The sequence below is a fragment of the Chiloscyllium plagiosum genome, chromosome 19 (genome assembly GCF_004010195.1).
Source record: "Chiloscyllium plagiosum isolate BGI_BamShark_2017 chromosome 19, ASM401019v2, whole genome shotgun sequence".
In the NCBI taxonomy this organism is placed as follows: domain Eukaryota; kingdom Metazoa; phylum Chordata; class Chondrichthyes; order Orectolobiformes; family Hemiscylliidae; genus Chiloscyllium; species Chiloscyllium plagiosum.
In genome coordinates, this window is record NC_057728.1 from 63,455,047 (window position 1) to 63,477,631 (window position 22,585).

General features: G+C 45.8%; 2 protein-coding genes across 4 annotated transcripts in view; one reads left to right on the plus strand and one right to left on the minus strand.

The window, feature by feature from the left end:
• Positions 1-3,278, minus strand: part of tm7sf3 (transmembrane 7 superfamily member 3) — a 38,837-nt gene extending 35,559 nt beyond the window's left edge. For 2 of the 3 annotated variants that reach the window (XM_043708726.1, XM_043708725.1), the window contains exon 1: positions 3,033-3,278. In XM_043708726.1, coding sequence (XP_043564661.1) covers positions 3,033-3,120 — 88 coding nt within the window. In that variant the 5' untranslated portion in view covers positions 3,121-3,278. The remainder of the gene's footprint in view (positions 1-3,032) is intronic. The other variant, XM_043708727.1, reaches the window with a different exon arrangement.
• A 19,085-nt stretch (positions 3,279-22,363) lies between these two features.
• Positions 22,364-22,585, plus strand: part of med21 (mediator complex subunit 21) — a 23,235-nt gene continuing 23,013 nt past the window's right edge. Inside the window, exon 1 of the mRNA XM_043708728.1 lies at positions 22,364-22,505. Within this exon, the coding sequence (XP_043564663.1) occupies positions 22,464-22,505 (42 nt within the window). The 5' untranslated portion in view covers positions 22,364-22,463. The remainder of the gene's footprint in view (positions 22,506-22,585) is intronic.

Sequence of the window (22,585 nt, forward strand, 5' to 3'; positions counted from 1 at the left end):
AGCACAGCAGATCAGGCTGCATTCGAGGAGCAGAAGAATCCATGTTTTGGGCATAAACCTTTGAAGTGCCCATTCCTGAGGAAGGGATTATGCCCGAAATGTCGATTATTCTCCTACTCCTCGGATGCTGCCTGGCCTGCTGTGCTTTTACAGCACCACACTCTCCACTCTGAGCTTCAGCATCTGCAGTCCTCGCTTTCTCCTATACACAGGAGAAGTTACATCTTCAATTCTAGTCTCCTTTCTCCCCACTTCCCAGTTGGTACATTGATAAATCTGATATTATCTGCACTTGATAGTGATTCTAGCTAGGTTAATAACTATGGTAATGAGTCTAGGAGGCTATTCAGCCCATCTCGAGTACTTTCATGTCCTTCTCCCACAACCCTACTAATCTAATCTTTTGGAGATCATTATTTCTTTCAAATTCCTTAATTAAACCTGCCTCTGCCACATACAATTAAAAGCGAGTGGTTTGAGTTTACAAAAGAGCTTTTCCATGTCATCCTTGCTTTTTGTAGCAATCACTTTGCAATCAGTACCTTCTGGTTCAGCTTTCCCTCAAAAAATCTGTCTAGACCCATCACTATTGAGTGCCTCAATAAAACCTCATTTCAGCCCTCTCCATCAAGGCTAGCAGACCATCCCTCAATCTATTCCCCTCCCTTAAGTTCCAAGGAATGATTCTTGTGAACCTTTTCTACACCTTCAGAATCAAACAATCCCAACAGTGGGGAAGCAGGCCATTTGGTCCATCGGATCTCACCCCATAACCATCTCCCTACCCTATCCCCACAACCCTGCATCTCCCATGGCTAATCCACCTAGTGTACAAATCCCCTGGACTCTACAGGGCAACTTAGCAGGGTAAATCCACTCTAACTTGTACATCTTTGGACAGTGGGAGGAAACTGGAGCACATGGAAAAATCCCACACAGACCCAGGGAGAATGGTGTCTGTCTGTGTGGAGTTTGCACAAAGGGTTGAATCGAACCTGGGTTCCTGGTGATGGCAGCAGTGCTAACCACTGAGCCAACATGTCATCTTCATACATTCACATCCTTGCTAAACAAAAAAAGGACTGGTCAATAAACACAGCTGACCCAAAGCCCTTTTAAAAAAATCATCTTACTTCTGTTGAAGCTGCTTAGAATCCAAATACCTTTTTAAACAAGGGTACATCCATAACTACCTATAATGTGGTGCACCATATACCCCAGGAGCAAAAGATAAAATCTTACAGATGTTGGAATCAGAACAAGATCAAAAACTCAGCATCTGTAGAGAGAAAAACCCAGTTAACATTTCAAGTCAATGACCCTTCACAGAACTCAAAGCTATTGGAAGGTCATAGACTGAAACGTTAATAATTTCTCACTGCTAGGTTTGTGGAGAATCTGGGGAAGTTCTTCTAAGCACTATTTAGGTTCTTAGGTTATTCACTCCCTAATCCACCTAACTCCCTCTACACTTGCCGCTCATATAGAAGTGTGATAATATCACTTGTGCATTAAGTTCTCACACAAACACAAAATGTATTGATTTGAAGATACCAGTGTTGGACAGGGGTTAAAAAAAGTTTTAAAAAATGTCACAACACCAGGTTATAATCCAACAGGTTTATTTGGAAGCACTAGCTTTCAAAGCACTGCTCATCAGGTGTTTTATGTTTCAAATCACAATGTTACAGTACAGAAGGAGGCCATTCACCCTCTTGTGACTGCACTCTCTCCTGAAAGAACTACCCAGTTAGTTCCACTCTCCAGCACCCTCTAAACTCACTTCTTTCAGATGTATGTCCAGCTGTTTTGAAATCTCCAGGGAATCCACCAACACAACCACCCCAGCAGTGAGTCAGAGATGTACAGCATGGAAAAAGACCCTTCGGTCCAACCTGCCCAAACCAATCCAGATATCCCAACCAATCTAGTCCCACCTGCCTATATCCCTCCAAACCCTTCCTATTCATATACCCATCCAAATGCCTCTTAAATATTGCAATTGTACCAGCCTCCATCACATCCTCTGGCAGCTCATTCCATACATGTACCACCCTCTGCATGAAAAATATCCCTCTCACCCTAAACCTCTAGTTCTGGACTCCCCAACCCCAGGGAAAAGACTGTCTATTTATCCTATCCATGCCCCTCATGATTTCATAAGCCCCTCAGCCTCCAACACTCCAGGGAAAACAGCCCCAGCCTGTTCAGCCTCTCCCTGTTGCTCAAATCCTCCAACCCTGGCAACATCCTTGTAAATCTTTTCTGAACCCTTTCAAGTTTCACAACATCTTTCTGACAGGAAGGAGACCAGAATGGCACGCAATATTCCAACAGTGGCCTAATCAATGTCCTGTACAACCGCAACATGACCTCCCAACTCCTGTACTCAATACTCTGACCAATAAAGGAAAGCATACCAAACGCCTTCTTCACTATCCTATCTACCTGCGACTCCACATTCAAGGGGCTATGAACTTGCACTCCAAAGTCTTTGTTCAGTGCATTCCAAATGCTAAAGAAGTTTCTCCTCATCTCACTCCTAACTCTCTTGTTGACAAATAGCCCCTTATTAGGTGCATCCAGGCTGGGATTCTATCGGCCATAACAGCAGCTCAGTGTAATCTGACAAACCAAAGCAATTTACTGATTGAATTAAACTCTAATAGCGGCTCTAACCCAGGCATCAGTAATTACACAGATAACAGTAACAGTCTGTACCCCCCAACTATGGGCAGGAACAACTCTACAGAGGACATCGTGTATTCTTTACCAAAGAAATTCGTTAATACCGCAACATTTATCGCTGCGGTGTTGAAAAAATACAAAAAAGTTGCAACTTAAGAGCGACAGAGGTTCACGATAATTCCCCTGTCGCTTCGACCAACGCAACTACTTTCAAAAGAGCAAGTGGCGCCTTGAAAATGTAACGTATTTGCATCGACGATCAGATTTCAAGGGAGAGCCCCTGAAAAGGAGAGAAAATAACCCCGGCCCCTCTCGAGAGGGTGGGATAAACAGGGAGCACTCACCTGCAGGAGTCTGAGGTTGGGACAGGGCTAGGAGCAAGAGGAAAGGTGCAGCCCAGAGAGGACTCTGTATCCGGGGGAAGGACGGCATGTCCCCTGTCCCTGTCTCTGGTTTACTCCTGTGAATGGTTCAGGAGAAAGACACTGCTGTTACTATCCCAGTACAGAGAAAGCTCTCTGAGTCTCCTCCTTTTACACACACAGACACTAGTCAGTCGCAGAGCGCCTCAATATCCGGAACCTGCCCCAACTCCTGATCACAACATCTCCTCGTGATGTAAACCAGCCCCGGGCTCTGTTAACCCTTCCCACCCACCCCAGTCTCACTCCAACCCAGCCCAGCACACAACCCTCTCTTGACCGCACCATCGCTTTCAGGAAACCGCTTTATTACACTCTTACAGAACATAAAAATCCCACAGTGGTTGGAGCCAGAATGAGACCATTCGGCCCGTCGCGTCCAGCCTGGCAGCATTCACCTGCAGGGCTCAGAACAACACAGAGTGGGGCTGAACATACCCAATTCTGTCTTCTTGAATGAGCCTGTGGAATACATTACCACGGCAAGGAGCTGAGGCCAAATCACTGTGGGCTCTCAAGGAAAACCGAAAAACCTATGGATGATGTAAATCTAGAAACAAAAACAGAAATTGCTGGAAAAGCTCAGCAGGTCTGTGGAGAGAAACCAGAGTTAATGTTAACCCTGATTTCTCTCCGCAGACCTGCTGAGCTTTTCCAGCAATTTATGTTTTTGTTTCTGGTTGTAAGAAATCGGATATAACATTTGGGGCTAAAGGAGTCAGAGGTTATAGGGGAATGCGGGAACAGGGAACTGAGTTGGATGATCAGCCACGATCATATGGCTCAGAGGCCGAATGGCATCCTCCTCCTAGTATTCCATGTTGATTTTCCACAGCAGCAAAGGCTGGAAAATGCCCAGACATTCTGACTCATAGTAATTTAAAGTCACAGATTTTCTTTTCCTTACTTTTTGCTCTCTAACAATTTTTAAAATACAGCAAACTTTGTTTTTGATTGATTGATTGGTTTGATTGATTGTCACATGTACCTAGGTACAGTGAAAAGCTTTCTTTGCGAGCATGACAAGCAGGTCATAGCAAGGACATACAGATCACAGAGTGAACAAACTTTGGACAAAGTGAGGCATACAGGGTACACTGCACAGGACGTGTGCGAAGAAAGATCAACATTAACAAGGTCAGCATTATTCAAGGATAGAGAGTCCATTCATCAGTCTAATAACGGCTGGGAAGAAGCTCTTCCTGAACCTGTTGGTGTGTGTTCAAGCTTCTGTAACTCCTGCCTGATCGAAGAGGTTGTAGGAGATCATTACTGGGGTGGGAGGGGTCTTTGATGATGTTGGCAGCCTTTCTGCAGCAGTGAGCTGTGTAATAGAGTCCATGGATGGGAGGTTGGTTTCCGTGATGGTGTGGACTAGGCACACCACCTTCTTAAGTTTCTTACAGTCCTGAGCAGAGCAGTTGCCGTACCAGGCTGTTATACACCCGGACAGTATGCTCTCAATGGGGCATCTGTAGGAGTTGGTGAGGGTCCTTATGGACATGCCGAATTTCCTGAGCCAGAGGAAGAGGAGGCGTTGTTGTGCCTTCTTGACTGTCGCATCTATGTGGGAGGTCCAGGACAGGTTATCAGTTATTGTCACTGCAAGGAACTTGACGCTATCCACCCTCTCAACTTCAGCCCTGTTGATGTAGATGGGGGTTTGTTCTCCTCTTTTCTTTCTGAAGTCGATGATCAGTTCTTTAGTTTTGCTGAAATGGAGAGAGAGGTTGTTCTCATTGCATCACATCACTAAGCCCTCCACCTCCTTTCTGTATTCTAGCTCATTGTTCCTTGATATCCGTCCCACCAAGGTGTTGTCATCAGCAAACTTGTAGATGGTGTCTGTTCGGAATTTGGCTACACAGTGGTGGGTGTCCAGGGAATACCCAGGGAGGACGTATCCTTCGTGGGGTGGGTCCAGTGTTAAGTGCAGTTGTCTATCCTCACTGATTGCGGTCTGTGGGTCAGGGAGCTGAGGATCCAGTTGCAGGGGGCGGAGTTGAGACCCAGGTCTTGGAGTTTTGAGATCAGAGATTTTAACCAGCACCTTAATCAACCAGCACTCCCGATAAAGCGGCAAAAATTATAGATCTCAAATAGCACTACTTTAACTGCATCATTGCAATCTCCACGATGTCTGAATTGTCGTAATGAGAAAGAAGGCTCTCTGTCAGTAAGTTTTATTTAAGGTAAAATTGTGTTATTATTTCAGTGATTTATGCTGTAAATAAAGTATAATGCGTATACCTCCTGCATTATGTTTCTAATTCTTAGTGCATGTTTTTATGTGGACCTCTTGATTATCCAAAATATTTGATCAATTGGCATTCCTCTGTTCCCATAGGTGTCAGTTAATAAAATGTTTGTTGCATTTGGAAATTAATGTATTGGAGTTGTGGTCTGAGGTTTACAATTCAGACCAGTGTGACTCGTTTGCAAGTTGTTCTGGTTTTATTTTCACTTATGGAGCAATCAATTTGCTTCATATCATTCTCCTGCCTCCTTCCAGATAACAGTGCCTAAAATGAGGCTACCTCCTGCACACTCTCTTGACAGTGCACTCCAGACCCCTCACTGCATCAAGACAGGATCCTGACATTCTAGGTCCTCTAAATAGGGATAAATTTCTCTCCCAATTTACTCAATACAGACCCCTCAAGGCCTTCCTCATTGTTGCTGCATCCACATGTTAGCTTTCAGGGTCTTATTGACAGAAAAACCCAGGTCCTAACTCTCAAGAAAGTGATTCACAAGTGCAGAATTTCTGAGATTATCAATCATCATCCAGAGCTTACTGATGGGAGAATGGATGAAGCATTGCATTATGTTGAGAGACAGCCCAGGGTGAATGAGACAACAGATTGGGGAAGAAAGAACAAATATTTGCAGAAAACTCAGCAAAAAGATCCAGGTCAGAATATAAGGTATAAACATCGTGGAGGATACCACACAAAGGTAACGGCGGCATTTTTCAATTTGGGGAAGCAGTTCTCGAACTGCAAAAAGCTGAATTGCTTTGCATTTATATGTTTTGCTGGAAATTGAATCGAATTGAATTGAATTTATTGTCACGTGTACCGAGGCACAGTGAAATGTTTTGTCTTGCAAGAAATACAGGCAGGTCACAGAGTTAAGTAGCATACATAAGTAAATAATAGGTAAACAGCGGCAAAAACAATGGTGGAGGTTGTAGAAAAGCATTGCCAGGGTGGGATGGATCTTTGAGAATGTTGGCGGCCTTTCCCTGACAGTGGGCCTGGTAGATGGATACTATAGATGGGAGGTTGGCCTTTGTGATTGTCCGGGCCGAGTTCACCACTCTCTGTAACTAACTCCGATCTTGAATGGTACAGTTGCCATACCAGGTAATAATACATCCAGACAGAATGCTCTTGATGGCACACCGATAAAAACTGGCAAGGGCATTCACCGTCATGCCAAATTTCCTCAGCTGTCTGAGAAGAGACATTGTTGGGCCTTTGTAACCAGTCCGTCCACATGAAGAGTCCAAGAAAGCTTGTTGTGGATGACCACTCCCAGGAGCTTGACACGCTCCACTCGTTCCACCTCTGTGCTGTTAATGTGTAGGGGGAGCATGAGTAACATCCCGCCATAAGTCAATAATGAGTTCCTTGGTTTTGCCAGCATTGCGAGCTAGATTGTTCTCAGTGCACCATTTTTCCAGGTCTTCCACCTCCCGCCTGAAGTCTGATCCATTGCCATCTGAGATTTGACCGACCATGGTGGTGTCATCAGTGAGCTTTTAAATGGCATCAGTCTGGTATTTAGCAACACAGTCATGGGTATACAATGAGTACAGTAGGGGTTGAGTACACAGCCCTGGGGGGCTCCAGTGTTGAGTGCTAGTGAGGATTAAATATTGTCCCCAATCTTCACTGATTGTGGCCTGTGGGTCAGGAAACTGAGGATCCAGTTGCAGAGAGTGAGGCTTAGTCCGAGATCACTAAGTTTAGTAATCAGTCTCAAGGGGATAATAGTGTTGAAGGCTGAACTGTGTCAATGAGTAGGATTCTTTCATAGCTGTTCTTGGTGTCGAGATGTTCTAGGGAGGAGTGAAGGGCAATCTGACGTGGATCTGGTGATCCGATAGGAAAATTGGAGTGGGCAAAAGAAGCAAGAAGGAAAAGAAGCAAGATGACTACAGGATGACTCTGGCAAATCACTTGACACAGTAGTACAGTTTGATGAGAGGTGATAAGTGGTTTGTAACTGTGACATTGATAACAACAGAAGCAGGAAATCAATTGAATGCAATGTGTCTGTGCAACATCATGATTCATGTGGAGTGGCTCAAGATAGTGACCCAAGAATGATACTTTTGACAGTAAGCATGATTTGGAGATGCCGGTGTTGGACTGGGGTGTACAAAGTTAAAAATCACACAACACCAGGTTATAGTCCGACAGGTTTAATTGGAAGCACTAGCTCTCGGAGTGTCGCTCCTTCATCAGGTGGACAACCACCAGGACAACCACCTTATGAAGGAATGGCGCTCTGAAAGCTAGTGCTTCCAGTTAAACCTGTTGGATTATAACCTGATGTTGTGTGATTTTTAACTTTGACAGTAAGGTCGGTGTTTTTTAATTCACTTGTGGGACATGGGCATCACTGGCTGGGCCCAGCATTTATTGCCCATCCCTAGTTGCCCCTTGAGAAGGTGGTGAGCTGCCTTCTTGAACTGCTGCAGTCCATGTAGTGTTAGTACCCCACAATGCCCTTAATGGAGGTGATTCCAGGATTTTGATTCCAGTGACACTGAAGGAATAGTGATATATTTCCAAGTCAGGGTTGGGGTTCCCACGTATGTTTTTTATAGAATCTCTACAGACCCTTTGGCCCAACAAGTCCACACGTACCCTCTGAAGAGTAACCCACCCAGACCCATTCCCCTACCCTATATTTACCTCTGACTAATGCACCTAACCTACACTATGAGCAATTTCCCATGGCCAATCCACCTAACTGCACACCTTTGGGCTGTGGGAGGAAACCAGAGCACCCGGAGGAAATACACACAGGTACAGAAAGAATGTACAAACTCCACACAGACAGTTGCCCGAGGTTGGAATCAAACTTGGGTCCCTGGCGCAGTGAGGCAGCAGTGCTAACCACTGAGCCACGATGCCACCCCACTGCTCTTGTAGCCAATGATATCCATCCAAGAAGAGAAATGAAGGTGGGAGCACAATGCAATGGGAAAAATTAAGATTTACTGTTCCAGATAATTGATGTTAAACAAAACCCACTTGTCCCTGGGAACCAAGTCTTAAACATTGGACTGGTAATGTTAAACTCACCAGAAGAGTTTGGCAATGTCTCACAGGCCACTACGCCATTGGTTGATGAACAGATCCTAAATGATTACAAGATATTTACCAGGTCTGGATGTCTTTCTGGTGAATGTGGTGTTGCCGTAGATGAAGGAGTGTGAGTAATGCAGCCTTTTCCAAGGGGGTCTTGGCTGATATTTATGCATCATCATTACCCACGTGTGAGGTCCCAGAAGACTGGAGGGTAGCAAATGTTGTGCCACTATTCAAGGAGGACTGCAAAGAGAAACCTGGGAACTATAGACCAGTAAGCCTAACGTCTGTGGTAGATAAGTTACTTAAGAAGATTCTGAGAGATATTATATACATGCATTTGAAAAGACAAGGTTTGACTAGGAGTAGTCAGTGTGAATGGGACATCATGCCTCACAAATTTGTTAGGGTTCTTTGATGAAGTGACCAGGAAGAGTGGTTGGTGTAGTCTCTATGGATTTCAGTAAGGCCTTTGATAAGTTTCCACATGGTATGCTGCTCTGAAAGGTTAGGTTGCAAGGAATCCAGCGTGACCTGGCAAACTGGACACAAAATTGGCTTGATGGTGGGAAGCAGAGGGTAATAGTGGAGGGATGCTTGTCGGACTGGAGGTCTGAGACTAGTGGAGTGCTTCAGGGGTCAGTGCTGGGCCCATTGCTGTTTGTTATCTGTATCAATAATTTGGATGAGAATAGACAAGGCTTCATTAGTAAGTTTGAAGATGACAATAAAATCAGCGGTAACGTAGATAGGTTATCAGAAATTGCAGCAGGACTTGATCAGTTGGGGAAGTGGTCCAAGAAATGGCAAATGGAGTTTAATATAGATAAATGTGAGGTCTTGCATTTTGTAAAGTTAAACTGAGGTAGGAATTTCATGGTAGGGCAGGGCCTTAAGGAGTGGAGTGGAAAAAAAGGGGATCTTGGAGTTCAGGTGCACGGTTCTCTGAAAGTGGAATCACAGGCAGACAGAACAGTGAAGAAGGCTTTTGGGACACTGGCCTTCATCAGTCAAGGCACTGAGTGTAGAAATTGGGAAGTTATGTTGCAGTTATGCAGGATGGTGGTGAGACCACACATGGAGTATTGTGTTCAGTCTTGGTCACCTTGCTGAAGGAGGGATTTATTATACTGGAAAGGGTGCAAAAAAAATTTACTACGATGTTGCCTGGACTCAATGGTCTGAGTTATAGGGAGGGATTGGACAAGCAAGGACATTTTTCTTTAGAGTGTAGGAGACTGAGGGGGGGAAGTTATAGAGGTATATAAGATCATGGGAGGCATGGATAGGGTGAATGCACTCAGTCTTTTTCCCGGCTTTGGGATATCAAGGATTAGAGGGCATCAGGTTTAAATTTAAGAGTAAAGAATAAAAGGGAACCTGAGGGGCAACATTTTTACACAGAGGGTGGTACGTGTATGGAATGAACTGCCAGCAGAAGTGATACATTAACAACACTTAAAAGGCCTTTGGACAAATCCATGGATAGGAAAGATTTAAAAGGATATGGGCTAAGTGCAGGGAAATGGGGTTAATGTGGATGGACGTTTTGGTCAGCATGGACCAGTTTGGGCTGAAGGGACTGTCTCCGTGCTGTGGGACTCTATAACTCTAAGGAGCATTCCACTACCTCAAATCCAGCCCGAAAGACAAAACAGAGAAGAATGGAGCCATCAAGAAAGTGACAACTGCTACAGGCTGCATTAACAACACAGCAGCAGTGAAACAATAACTGGAAAACTGAAATTATGTATTGCTGCGAAGGCTCCGAGGAAAGTTTTTCGTGAACTCACTATCCATTGAAGGCATTTTACAACAACTTGCCAAGGCAAAGGCCTTTACCAACCTTGCTGTCCAGGGTGCTGTAGTGATTGGAATGAGGTTGGTGAAGAGGATTTTATTGCATATGAGTTCCCTGATTGGCGATGTTAACCTGGGCTAATCAGGGAGCCCTGGCTGACAGATATAAACAGGAGTCTCAGGGATTCTCCCATCTCTAGGGACTGCCTCTGAGCTGGCTGGTCAGAGTCCACATACTGTACATGTGTAAGTAAAGGGTGACTTGGTGATAGGATACTGGCCTCTGTGGAGTTAGTTCAATGGTTACCGGCAGTTGAAACTGAATGAAAGCAGCGGGGTTCTAACCACTTGCTCAGTGCCAGTCAGTCATCACAAATGTTTGACCCTGCAGCCTTCAGACCTCAATAACAAGTTCAATAATTTTAGGGCCCAAGCACCTTCTCCTGTGTCCTTAGCCCAACCCTCATACACCAGCTCTTGTCATCACATAGGCCACTACAACACACAATATCCATTGTCAGCTACTGATAGTCTCCATGAGCAGCTAATGATTCTCCAAGGCTGACCTTTACCCAATCCTTTGTCTGCCCAACTGCTGTTCTCTCTCTCTCTCTCTCTTACTCTCTCTGGGCTCCATTTCAACCTATCATTCACTCTTCCCATGTTCCCCCACCCTATCTTCCGCATATATACCAAACTTATCCGAGTTACAATTAGTTCTGTAAAAGGGTCACTGTTAACTTTGCTTTCCCTCCACAGATGCTGCCAATTTGATGAGTTTTTCCAACAGTTTCTGTTTTGCACTTGCCATTTGACATTCCCAGTGCTCTATAAGCACATCAACACAGACAACATGAGCTAGGCCGTGACCTTCCTAGAGTGAAAGTTATGATCAGCTTGTCCTTTGGGTTTGGAGAGACAGTGGAAGCGTCCATCACAAAACACCACCAGAAACTAGGGTAGTTCTGGACAGAGCTCATCAGATGAGCCTGTAGCTGAAAAGAAAGTGTAACTGAAGAAGCCTGAATTCATGTATTCACAGGTGAAAGGAATGAATTGAATTGATTGTCATATGTACTGAGACACAGTGAAAAGCTTCGTCTTGTGAGCAATAGGCAGATCACAGAGTTAAGTAGCATAGATAAGTACATAATAGATAAACAGCAGCAAAAACAAAAACATAGGTATAGGCAAATGTTAAGGGTTTGTGAGTCCATTCAGTATTCTAACAACAGTAAGGTAGAAACTGTTTTGAAAACGGCTGGTGCGTGTGTTCAGGCTTCTGTACCTTCTCCCCGATGGTTGAGGTTGTAGAAAAGCCAGGGATGGATCTTTGAGAATGCTGGCGGCCTTTCCTTGACAATGGGTCTGGTAGATGGATTCTATAGATGGAAAGGTTGGCCTTTGTGATTGTCTGGGCTGAGTTCTCACTCTCTTATAACCATCTCCGATCTTGAATGGTACAGTTGCCACACCAGGTAGTAATACAACCAGACAGAATGCTCTCAATGGCGCACCTATAAAAATTGGCAAGGGTATTCACTGTCATGCCAAATTTCTTCAGCTGCCTGAGGAAAAAGAGACATTGTTGGGCCTTTGTAACCAGTGCGTCCACATGAAGGGTCCAAGAAAGCTTGTTGACCACTCCCAGGAACTTGACATTCTCCACTCATTCCACTCAGATCCAAACAAAATACGTGGTGATGCAGAGATGCAGCAATCAACTGGTGTGAAACTAGTGCAACAATCTGTGGGACTTGGGAATTATTTAACAAAAATCCTGCCTAATTTGTAATTGGCGTGTAAGCTTCTATTTAGGGTCATAAGTTCACTACTAAGGGCGTGCAGTGGTATCGGTGAAGAGAACAAACAGCAGCTCTCACTGGAATCAAACAACTCGTGATGACAATACTTCCACAGAAGCTCCACAGTGTCAATGATGAAGTCACCTTGTGGTGTGATCCCAGCAAGAGAAGACTTGGAGTGACTCCTTGGCAGCCAGAACAAGCAGTTGCCTTTATACAGTTGTTCTGTGATCACATGACAGTTGTGTTCCTCTGCAATCTTGTGCTATTGAAAATTGCTATGGAAATTGCTGTCGAAAAATCACGCTGTAGAAGATCGCTATAGAAAATTACTATACTCGTTCAGTAGAAAGTTTGCGTTATCCAAACAGCATCCACAATTTGTCAATCATGTTATAGCCAATTTGTATTAATGAAACATGCTTTATACCAGAGATTCACACACACTTTACAGGGATTCATACACACTGAATGACGCTATATGCAGATAGGGAAAGAATGCCTGTCTATTATTTTTTCTTGTGATCATTGTAATCTGTATAATTTGAGAGAGAGAGAGAGAAAGAGAGACAAAGTGACAACACAATCCATCCAGAGCCATTTCAAAGCATCTTCCCCAAAGCTCTTCTTCATGTTGGGAAACATCTGTAAAGAATGTGACTTCATTTACAGAAATATCAGCTGGACATGACAATACAAGCAAGGGAAACGGGTGTTTATTGCTGATATGCCGTTAAATCCAGCTTTCCCTATGAAGGAAAATGAGGAAGCTAAGGCAGAGTTTGGGATCTTTTGGATTCAATGAGAAGCAACAACGCAACATGGCCCAGATATCATTAACCCAACAGAGACTTTTAAACTGAAAAAACACACATCTTGCTTAAAACAATAACACCACATGATGTAACTCTCCAATATCTGCAGGAGGAATGAACTGAAAGCGTCAAGGACATGCCTGTTGTGATATTAGTGTGTTGGGAGATGGAGACAAAGTGTTAGTCCAAGATGGCATTTTGTACAAAGCAAGGAGAGTCATTGTTCCCAAGGGGATGAGAAAGTGGATACTGAAGCACATCTGTGCAAACTGTCACGGAATTGAGTTGAGTGTGAGGAAGGGAAGAGAATATTTGTAATGGTCAACCCTTCGCAATGAGGTTAAGGCGTACATCAGCTGGTGCAATGCTTGTAACAGATACCAAGCAGAGCAAACCAGAGAGCCGTTTATGATGCACAATATCTCAGAAAGAACATGATGAAACTTGCACTTAATCTCTGTGCTTTTGCCAGAACTGATTATCTTGTCATCGGGAATTAGGCCAGCTGAAATTAATGCCTCCCAGTGAGACTGAAAACACATTTCAGTCATGACAGCATTCCAGACAGTCTGATGAGAGGCAATGGCCCTTAATTCATGAATACAAAAGATCAGGCACTTCATAAATGTTTAGGAGGTTGAACACCATGTTTCATCTCCACTCTAACTCCAATTAAATGCAAAGGTAGAAGTATCAGCCCAGCAAAACATCCAGCACAGACTAACGTTCAAAAACTGAAGGCAAGGAGAGTGAACAGGGCCTTGGTGAGGCCACAGCTTGTAGACTGTGTGCAGTTTTGGTCTCCTTGTCTGAGGAAGGAGATTTTTGCTATTTGAGGGAAAGAGGAGAAAGTGAGGACTGCAGCTGCTGGAGAGTTGAAAAATGTGGTGCTGGAAAAGCATAGCAGGTCAGGCAGTATCCGAGGAGCAGGAGAGTTGACCTTTTGTGTAAAAGCCCTTCATCAGGAATGTGCAGGGCGAAGGGGGCTGAGAGATAAATAGGAGACTGGGGGTGAGGCTGGGTCAAAGTAGATAGTTGGGTGGGGAGAGTGGAGCGCGTAGGTGGGAAGGAAGATGGACAGGTAGGACAATTCAAGAGGGCAGTGTAAAGTTGGAGGGTTGGATCTGGGATGAAGTGGAAAGTTTGGAAACTAGTGAAGTTGATGTTGATGTCGTGTGGTTGAAGGGTCCCAAGGCGGAAAATGAGGCGTTCTTCCTCCAGTCATCGGGCGGCTTGGGTTTGGCAGTGGAGGGGGCCCAGGACTTGCATGTCGTTGGGCCAGTGGAGGGGGAGTTGAAGTGGTAGGCCAAAGGGTGGTGGGGATGTTTGGTGCGTGTGTCCCAGAGACGTTCTCTGAAATGTTCTGCGAGTTGGCGTTTGCTTTTGAGGGAGTCCAGTGAAGGTTCACCAGACTCATTTCCGGGATGACAGGACAGACGTATGAAGAAATACTGGATTGACTGGGCTTGCATTCACTGAAATTTAGAAGATTGAGGGGGGATATCTCATTGAAACATATAAAATCTTGATGGGACTGGACAGGCTAGATATGGGAAGAATATTGGAGATGTCCAGAACTAGGGGTCACAGATTAAGAATAAGGGTAAACCATTCAGGACTGAGATGAGGAAGAATTTCTTCACTCAGTGAGTTGTGAACCTGTGGAATTCTCTCCCACAGGAAGCTGTTGGGGCCAGCTCATTAGATATATTCAAGAGGGAGCTGGGCATGGCCCTTGTGGCTAAAGGGATCAAGGGGTATAGAGAGAAAGCGGGAGTGGGATATTGAGAATTTCATGGTCAGCCATGATCATATTGAATGGTGGAGCAGGCTCAAAGGGCCAAATGGCCTACTCCTGCACCTATTTTCTACGTTTCTATGTAATCCAGTCCAAAGAATAATGTTGTGATGCATACAACCTACTCTTCCAATGGTGAAGAATTACTGAATTTAGAAATGATAAGGGACATCAGTTACAAAATCAAGGTGAATGACAGACAGCCAAGTCATTGCCAGAGCCGAATATCAGAGAACCATTCCTGAAGAAGGGCTTATGCCCGAAATGTCGACTTGCCTGTTCCTCGGATGCTGCCTGACCTGCTGTGCTTTTCCAGTGCCAAACTTTTTGAATCTGACTCTCCCGCATCTGCAGTCCCCACTTTCTCCTATCAGAGAACAAGTCAGAGTGCAAACATTCAAAGCTTGGAACAACCTGGGTCCTGTTGAGCAGTTTCCAAGTCAACTGTATGTGGTTTACGTGAACAATCAGATATATCATTACAACTGCAGACATCAACATACCAAGAGAAACTGAACCTTCACCACAGGTAGCAGGTCAGCTCGAAGCAATCTCACTATCTGCACCAATCTCAGAGATCCATTGTTCCTCATCAGCAGAAATGGGTCAGCAACAATTCTCATCGCAACAGCACTTGCCATGGGAACAACATTCCCCAGAAGAAGCACATCACCCTGGGAATGAGCAGGTACCAGAGGAGCAGCCAGCAACAACATGCACACCTCCCATTAGGACACCTGCAGAATTGAAAGAGTATGTATGTAATGCAAGCACAGAGACTGATAAAGGTGGAATGGACCATACTTACACAATGTTTTGTTAATGAACAATGATTTTCATTGTATGTATGTCTACTGGGTAAGTGATAACTGCAACTAATAGTGCGTACAATTTATTTTTATGAAAAAGAGATGCTTGGAAACATACGATTCTGCATAATGTACGGGCTAGTGTATTGTGGTGCCCTCTACCTCTGTAAGTGCCTGTGGGAGCAGTTTGAAGCAGCTAGCAAACACACATCACTTGAAAGACAAACCCTTCCATATAATTACATTTCCTCATCCCTGAAACCATTCTCACGAATCTTTTCTGCATCATTTTATAATCTTCTTAAAGTTGCTGTTGTAACTAGGTTGCTACCATTGTACCTTTACTAGTATCAGTCACATCTCTTCAAAATGAGTTATTTCTGCTTAAGACTCAGTCTCCCCCTAATCAGTACAATAGTGATCTAACTAGCCCTAGCTAGAGTGAGTTCAACCAATCTCTGCTAGACTGAAGAGTGAAGTTACAGTACAGTCCGAACTGAAAACTAAAAATGCCGAAGGTCACAGCATGTCGGGCAGCATCCGTGGAGAGAGAACAAGCTAACATTTCAAGTCTAGATGACAGTTCATCAGAGCTGAGGTGAAGTGTGGAAGGGGCAGCATTTAGGCTATAGTTGAGTGGGTGTGGATGGATTTGGAATGCTGGGGGAGAAGTGACGACCAGAATTCCTGTTGGAGGGAAGAGCAAACTTTCTACAGGGTTGGCATTCCTGAAGAGGCGTGGCGGTCAATTAAACATATTGAAGATGCTGCAATTTGATCCCAGAGAAATTCAGCCGGTCTGGACACATGTGTGAACAGAAAACCAGCTAACATTTCAAGTTTGATCTGATTCTTCTCTGGAACTCACATTGGTCATGCTGTTGTCACATTTCCTGTCTGCGTTTTGAAACTCCCCAAGTTTCCTGGTGTTTCCTTTGAATCTATAAATAACTTTTAATCCTAAGCAAACCATCACCTATAGTTATTTTCACAGCTTATTATGTACAAAGGAAACTTGTCATCCCAGAAAATTACTGCACAGAAAGAGGCCATTCAGCCCTTCATGATGATGTGGGTTTCAGCATCCTAACTGCAGCTGTTTATTCTAAACCCATTTGCCTGTCAATCATAGCTCAATGTGCAGAGCCCCACCTTCAGATATTCAGCTCACGTCTGTCTCCAGAGGCTTCATCAATGGTGTTCAGAAGGTGTGTGTGTGTGTGTGAGAGAGAGAGAGAGAGAGAGACAGACGGAGAGAGAGAGAGAGAGAGAGAGAGAGACGGAGAGAGAGAGAGAGAGAGACAGACAGACAGACGGAAAGAGAGAGACAGACGGAGAGAGAGAGAGATCAACGTCACAGAGCATCACTCGGAGCCTTGCTCTTTAGCTCGGAGGCCTCCAGGATAATCTTCTAGACCAAGCCCCACACATGTGGAACAGGATAAAATGTTTGATTTGATTTATTATTGTCACATGTACCTAAGTACTGTAAAAAGTTTTGTTTTGTGAGCAGTACAGGCAGATCATTAATGGAGATACAGATCATTTAGACTGGGCGACGCATACAAGGTTACACTGAACAGGACATGCACAAAGCAAGATCATCATTAGAGATTAGACAGGTCCGTCAGCAGTCTAATAGCAGCAGGGAACAAGCTGTCCTTACAGTCATAGAGATATACAGCATGGAAACAGACCCTTCAGCTGACCAGATATCCGAAATTGATTTAGTCCTATTTGCCAGCACTTAGCCCATATCCCTCCAAACCCTTCCTATTCATATACCCATCAAGTGCCTTTTGAATGTTGTACCAGCCTCCACTACTTCATCTGGCAGCTCATTCCATACACGCATGAGCATCTGTGTGAAAAAATTGCCTCTTAGGTCCCTTTTAAGTCTTTCCCCTCTCACCCTAAACATATGCCCTCTAGTTCAGGACTCCCCCACACCAAGGAAAAGATCTTGTCAGTTTCCACATCCATACCCCTCATGATTTTATAAATCTCTATAAGGTCGCCCTCAGCCTTCGATGGTCTGGGGAAAACAGCCCCAGCCTATTCAGCCTCTCTCTATAGCTCAAACGCTCCAAACCATGTCAACATCCTTGTAAATCTTTTCCTTTCAAGTTTCACAGCGTCCTTCCCATAATAATGGTTCTTAAACCTGTTGGTATGGGTGTTTCAGCTTCTGTATTTTCTGCCTGACAGGAGAGGTTGTAAGAGATTATAACCAGATGAGTCTTTGATGATGTTGGCTGCTCTTCCACAGCGTCGAGAAACATAGATGGAGTCAGTGGATGGGAGGTTGGCTTGCATGATGGACAGTGCTGTGCTTACAACTGTGTAGTTTCTTACACTCCTGAGCAGAGAAGTTGCCGTACCAAGCCGTGATGCACCTACATAGAATGCTTTCTGTGGTTCATCCTAAAAGTTGGTGAGGGTCCTTTTAGACACGACGAGTTTCCTTAGCCTCCTGAGGAAAAAAGAGGTGTTGTTGTGCCTTCTTGATGATCCATCTTTGTGGGATGACCAGGAAAGATTTCTGGTTATTGTCATTCCAAGGAATTTGACGTTCCTTCCCTACCTCAATTCCATTGAAGTGCTTGCACTTGTTCTTCCAAACTGTGCACAGGAGGGATCTGTGCTCAGCAGCCTGAAGTAAGAAGATGGATCAGTAACATCATTTCAGTTTGACATCCTGAGGATCAGCAAATCCTTTTGTGCCAGACAGTATGGAGCTGTTCTCAACCAACATTTGTATGTACATAATTTTTATGAATAAGGTATATTTTTCCAGTAAAAGTTCAATGCCATGACTGAAAAAGTAAAACATCCCATATAACTTCTTAAACCTCTCCACTAACCTGACCTGCTGCCTTAGATTAGATTACTTACAGTGTGGAAACAGGCCCTTCGGTCCATCAAGTCCACACACCAACCCTCCGAAGAGCAACCCATCCAGACCCATTCCCCTACATCTGACACTGTGGGTAATTTAGCATGGCCAATTCACCTAACCTGCACATTTTTTGGACTGTGGGAGGAAACCGGAGCACCCGGAGGAAACCCACACAGACACGAGGAGAATGTGCAAACTCCACACAGACAGTTGCCTGAGGCGGGAATTGAACCCGGGTCTCTGGCGCTGTGAGGCAGCAGTACTAATCACTGTGCTACCGTGCCACCCCCAATCTATGGGCAAGCTCTTCAAGATCTTACTGTTGCTAAGAAAAAGACTGATGCTGTAAATCAGAAAGAAAAACAGAAGTTGCTGGAAAAGCTCAGCAGGTCTGGCAGAGTCTGTGAAGAGAAATCAATGTTAACATTTCAGGTCCATTTCTGAGGAAGGGTCACAGCACCCAAAATGTTAACCCTGATTTCTCCCCACAGATTTTTTTTTATTTCAAAAATATACTTTATTCATAAAATAATTTGGATCTCTATACAATGCCATTCTTGTGCACACATTACATTGCTTTACGTACAGACATCGAAATTTACTGTACATTTACTATCCAGCTCTTCTGCTGAGGTGTCAGCGGAGCCCAAATGACTGCGTGGGCCCCCTGTGCTTAGGCAGGCGATGTTACACGGTGGTCTTTCCCCACCGCGCCTTGATGGCAGCTGCCCCGAGCTTCAGCGCGTCCCTCAACACGTAGTCCTGGACCTTGGAATGTGCCAGTCTGCAGCACTCAGTTGGGGTCAACTCCTTCAGCTGGAATATCAACAGGTTTCGGAAAGACCAAAGAGTGTCTTTCACCGAGTTGATGATCCTCCAGGCACAGTTGATGTTCGTCTTGGTGTGCGTCCCGGGGAACAGGCCGTGGAGCATGGAGTCCCACGTCACGGAGCTGTTCGGGACGAACCTCGACAAACACCACTGCATTCCTCTCCAGACTTCCTTCGCGTAGGCACATTCCAGACGGAGGTGTGTGACAGGCTCGTCCCCCCGCAGCTGTTTCGAGGGCAGCATGCGGTGCGGCAGAAAGCCTGGGCATGCATTAAGGATCTCACAGGCAGAGCCCTTCTCACCACCAGCCAAGCCATGTCTTGGTGCTTGTTGGAAAGTTCTGGCGATGAGGCATTCTGCCAAATGGCTTTGCCAGTCTGCTCAGGGAACCGCTCAACAGGATCTTCCCTTCCCTTTTCCCAAAGAGTCTCAAGGACACTATGTGCTGACCACTTCCTGATGGACTTGTGGTCAAAGGTGTTTTTCTTCATAAATTTCTCCACGAAGGACAGGTGGTACGGAACGGTCCAACTACTCGGAGCGTTCCGCGGCAGCGAGGCCAGGCCCATCCTTTGCAACACCGGGGACAGGTACAACATCAGTTCGTAGTGACACTTGGTGTTTGCGTACCGGGGATCCACGCACAGCTTGATGCAGCCACACACAAAGGTGGCCATCAGGGTGAGGGTGGCATTGGGCATGTTTTTTCCCCCATTGCCCAGGTCTTTGTACATTGTGTCCCTTCGGACCCGGTCCATCTTTGAAATCCACATGAAATGGAAGATGGCCCGGGTTACTGCGGAGGCATAGGTTCTGGAGATAGGCCAGACCTGTGCCACATATAACAATACTGAGAGTACCTCACACCTGATGACCAGGTTTTTACCGGCAATGGAGAGCGACCGTTGCTTCCACCTGCCTAGTTTCTGCCTCATTTTCCTGATCCGCTCCTCCCAGGTCTTGGCGCACGCCCCAGCCCCACCGAACCAAATACCCAGCACCTTCAGGTGGTCAGTCCTGAAGGGGATAGAGGATTGGTCGGCCCAGTTCCCGAAGAGCATGGCCTCGCTCTTGCCTCGGTTTACCTTGGCCCCCGAGGCCCGCTCGAATTGGTCACAGATGCACATGAGTCTGTGCACAGACAGCAGATCCGAGCAGAAAATGGCAACGTCATCCATGTACAGGGAGGCCTTAACCTGCAGGCCCCCGCTGCCAGGAATAGTCACCCCTCTCAGGCTCGCATCCTTCCTGATGGATTCGGCAAATGGCTCTATGCAACACACAAACAAGGCAGGAGAGAGGGGGCAACCCTGCCTGACTCCAGATCTTACAGGGAAGCTATCTGATACCCACCCATTGATTGAGACTGCACTGACAATGTTGGTGTTGAGCAGTCTTATCCAATTACAGATTCCCTCCCCAAGCCCATTTTGGAGAGAACATCCCTCATATATGTATGCGATATCCTGTCAAAGCCTTTTTCCTGGTCCAGGCTGATGAGGCAGGTGTCCACCCCCCTGCCCTGCACGTAGGCAATTGTATCCCTGAGGAGTGCGAGACTCTCAGCGATCTTCCTACCCGGTACAGCACAGGTTTGGTCAGGGTGAATCACCGACCCCAGAGCAGACCTGACCCGGTTGGCGATGACCTTTGACAAGATTTTGTAGTCTGTGTTTAACAGCGAGTTGGTCTCCAGTTTCTAATTTCCTCCCTCTCCCCCTTCTGCTTGTAGATAAGGGTGATGATGCCTTTCCTCATGGATTCACTCATGGTACCTTCCAGAAGCATATTGACGTAAACCTCCAGCAGGTCCTGGCCAATCAAGTCCCAAAGAGTAGAATAGATCTCGACCGGTAAGCCATTGCTTCCGGGAGTTTTAGTCTTTTCGAAGGACTCGAGGGCTTTGGTCAGCTCATCCAGATATAGCTGCTGGCCCAGCCTCTCTCATATTCCGTCGTCTAAGACCTCCGTGATAGAGGACAGGAACGACTGGGAGGCCGTGCTGTCGTTTGGCTTTGAGTCATATAGACTGGCATAGAAGGATTTGCTGATCCTCAGGACGTCAGCCTGAGATGACGTTATCGAGCCATCTTCTTCCTTCAGGCTGCTGAGCATGGAGCTCTCTTTGTGCACCTTCTGGAAGAAGAAATGTGAGCATGTCTCGTCCTGCTCCACCGAGCGGACCCTGGACCGGAAGATTATCTTGGAGGCCTCCGAGGCAAAGAGCGAGGCTTGCTGGCCCTTCACCTCCTGGAGGTCCTCCGTGACATCCACCCCCATCGTCTGCAGCAGGAGCAGGTTCTGCATACTTTCCTGGAGTTGGGACAGTTTTCCCCGCCTCTCTCTCGCCTCCTTTGAGGATGAAGAACCTCTTGATGTTCCCTTTTACTGTTTCCCACCAGTCCACTGGAGACTCAAAGAGGGGCTTCACGGTTCTCCAGCCTGCGTAATCCGTCTTGAGCTCCTCGATGTTTCCCGGGGTCAACAGCTTAATGTTGCCAGATGCTGCCAGACCTGCTGAGCTTTTCCAGAAACCTCTGTTTTTGATCCTAACTTGCTGTTGGCTCCCAGTGTCCTGGATAAGGTCAGTCTGGATGGGCTGAATGGCCTACTTCTGCTCCTATTCCTGACGTAAGGCACAACTTTATTAGATTACTTACAGATTACTTACAGTGTGGAAACAGGCCCTTCGGCCCAACAAGTCCACAACGATCCGCCGAAGCGTATAGCACCCAGACCCATACTCCTACATTTACCTCTTCACCTAACACTACGGACAATTTAGCATGGTCAATTCACCTAACCTGCACATTTTTGGCAAGTTATCACTTGGCAAGTTTTATTGTAGTTTCAGGTTTGTCTCTCTTTAGGAGTGGACTTTAATGCTTTAACTGTTCAAATATTTCCAATCAGACCTGGCCAAGATAATTGGAGGAGAGGAACATAATCATGTGTCGCCAGTAACTCTGATTGGACAGACCCTGGGATTAGCTCCATGTGATTGGTTTACGATCCCTGTCACTGATTGGGTGATCGATGTGTGGCTAATGATTGGCTGCCTTTCCATCAGTGTCCGACAGATGATTGGTTAGCAATCCCAGACTCCCGTCCTGACATGGTAGCTCCGTGCCGTTTCCATTGGTTACCAGTTATCTCGGTAGGTGATTGGTCAATTCCGCCACACGGCAGTAAAGCGGTTGGCGAATGGCCGGAAATTAGTCGCGACCCTCTTCCAATGGCGGAGCGGCTTGTTAGGTGTCGGTTGGAAGATGGCGGACCGGCTCACGCAGCTGCAGGACGCTGTGAACTCGGTGAGGGCGAGTGGCTGGAGCCTGACTCCATTCCGGGGTTAGCAGTGGCCCCCCCATCTCCCCCCCCTCCCCCCCCATCT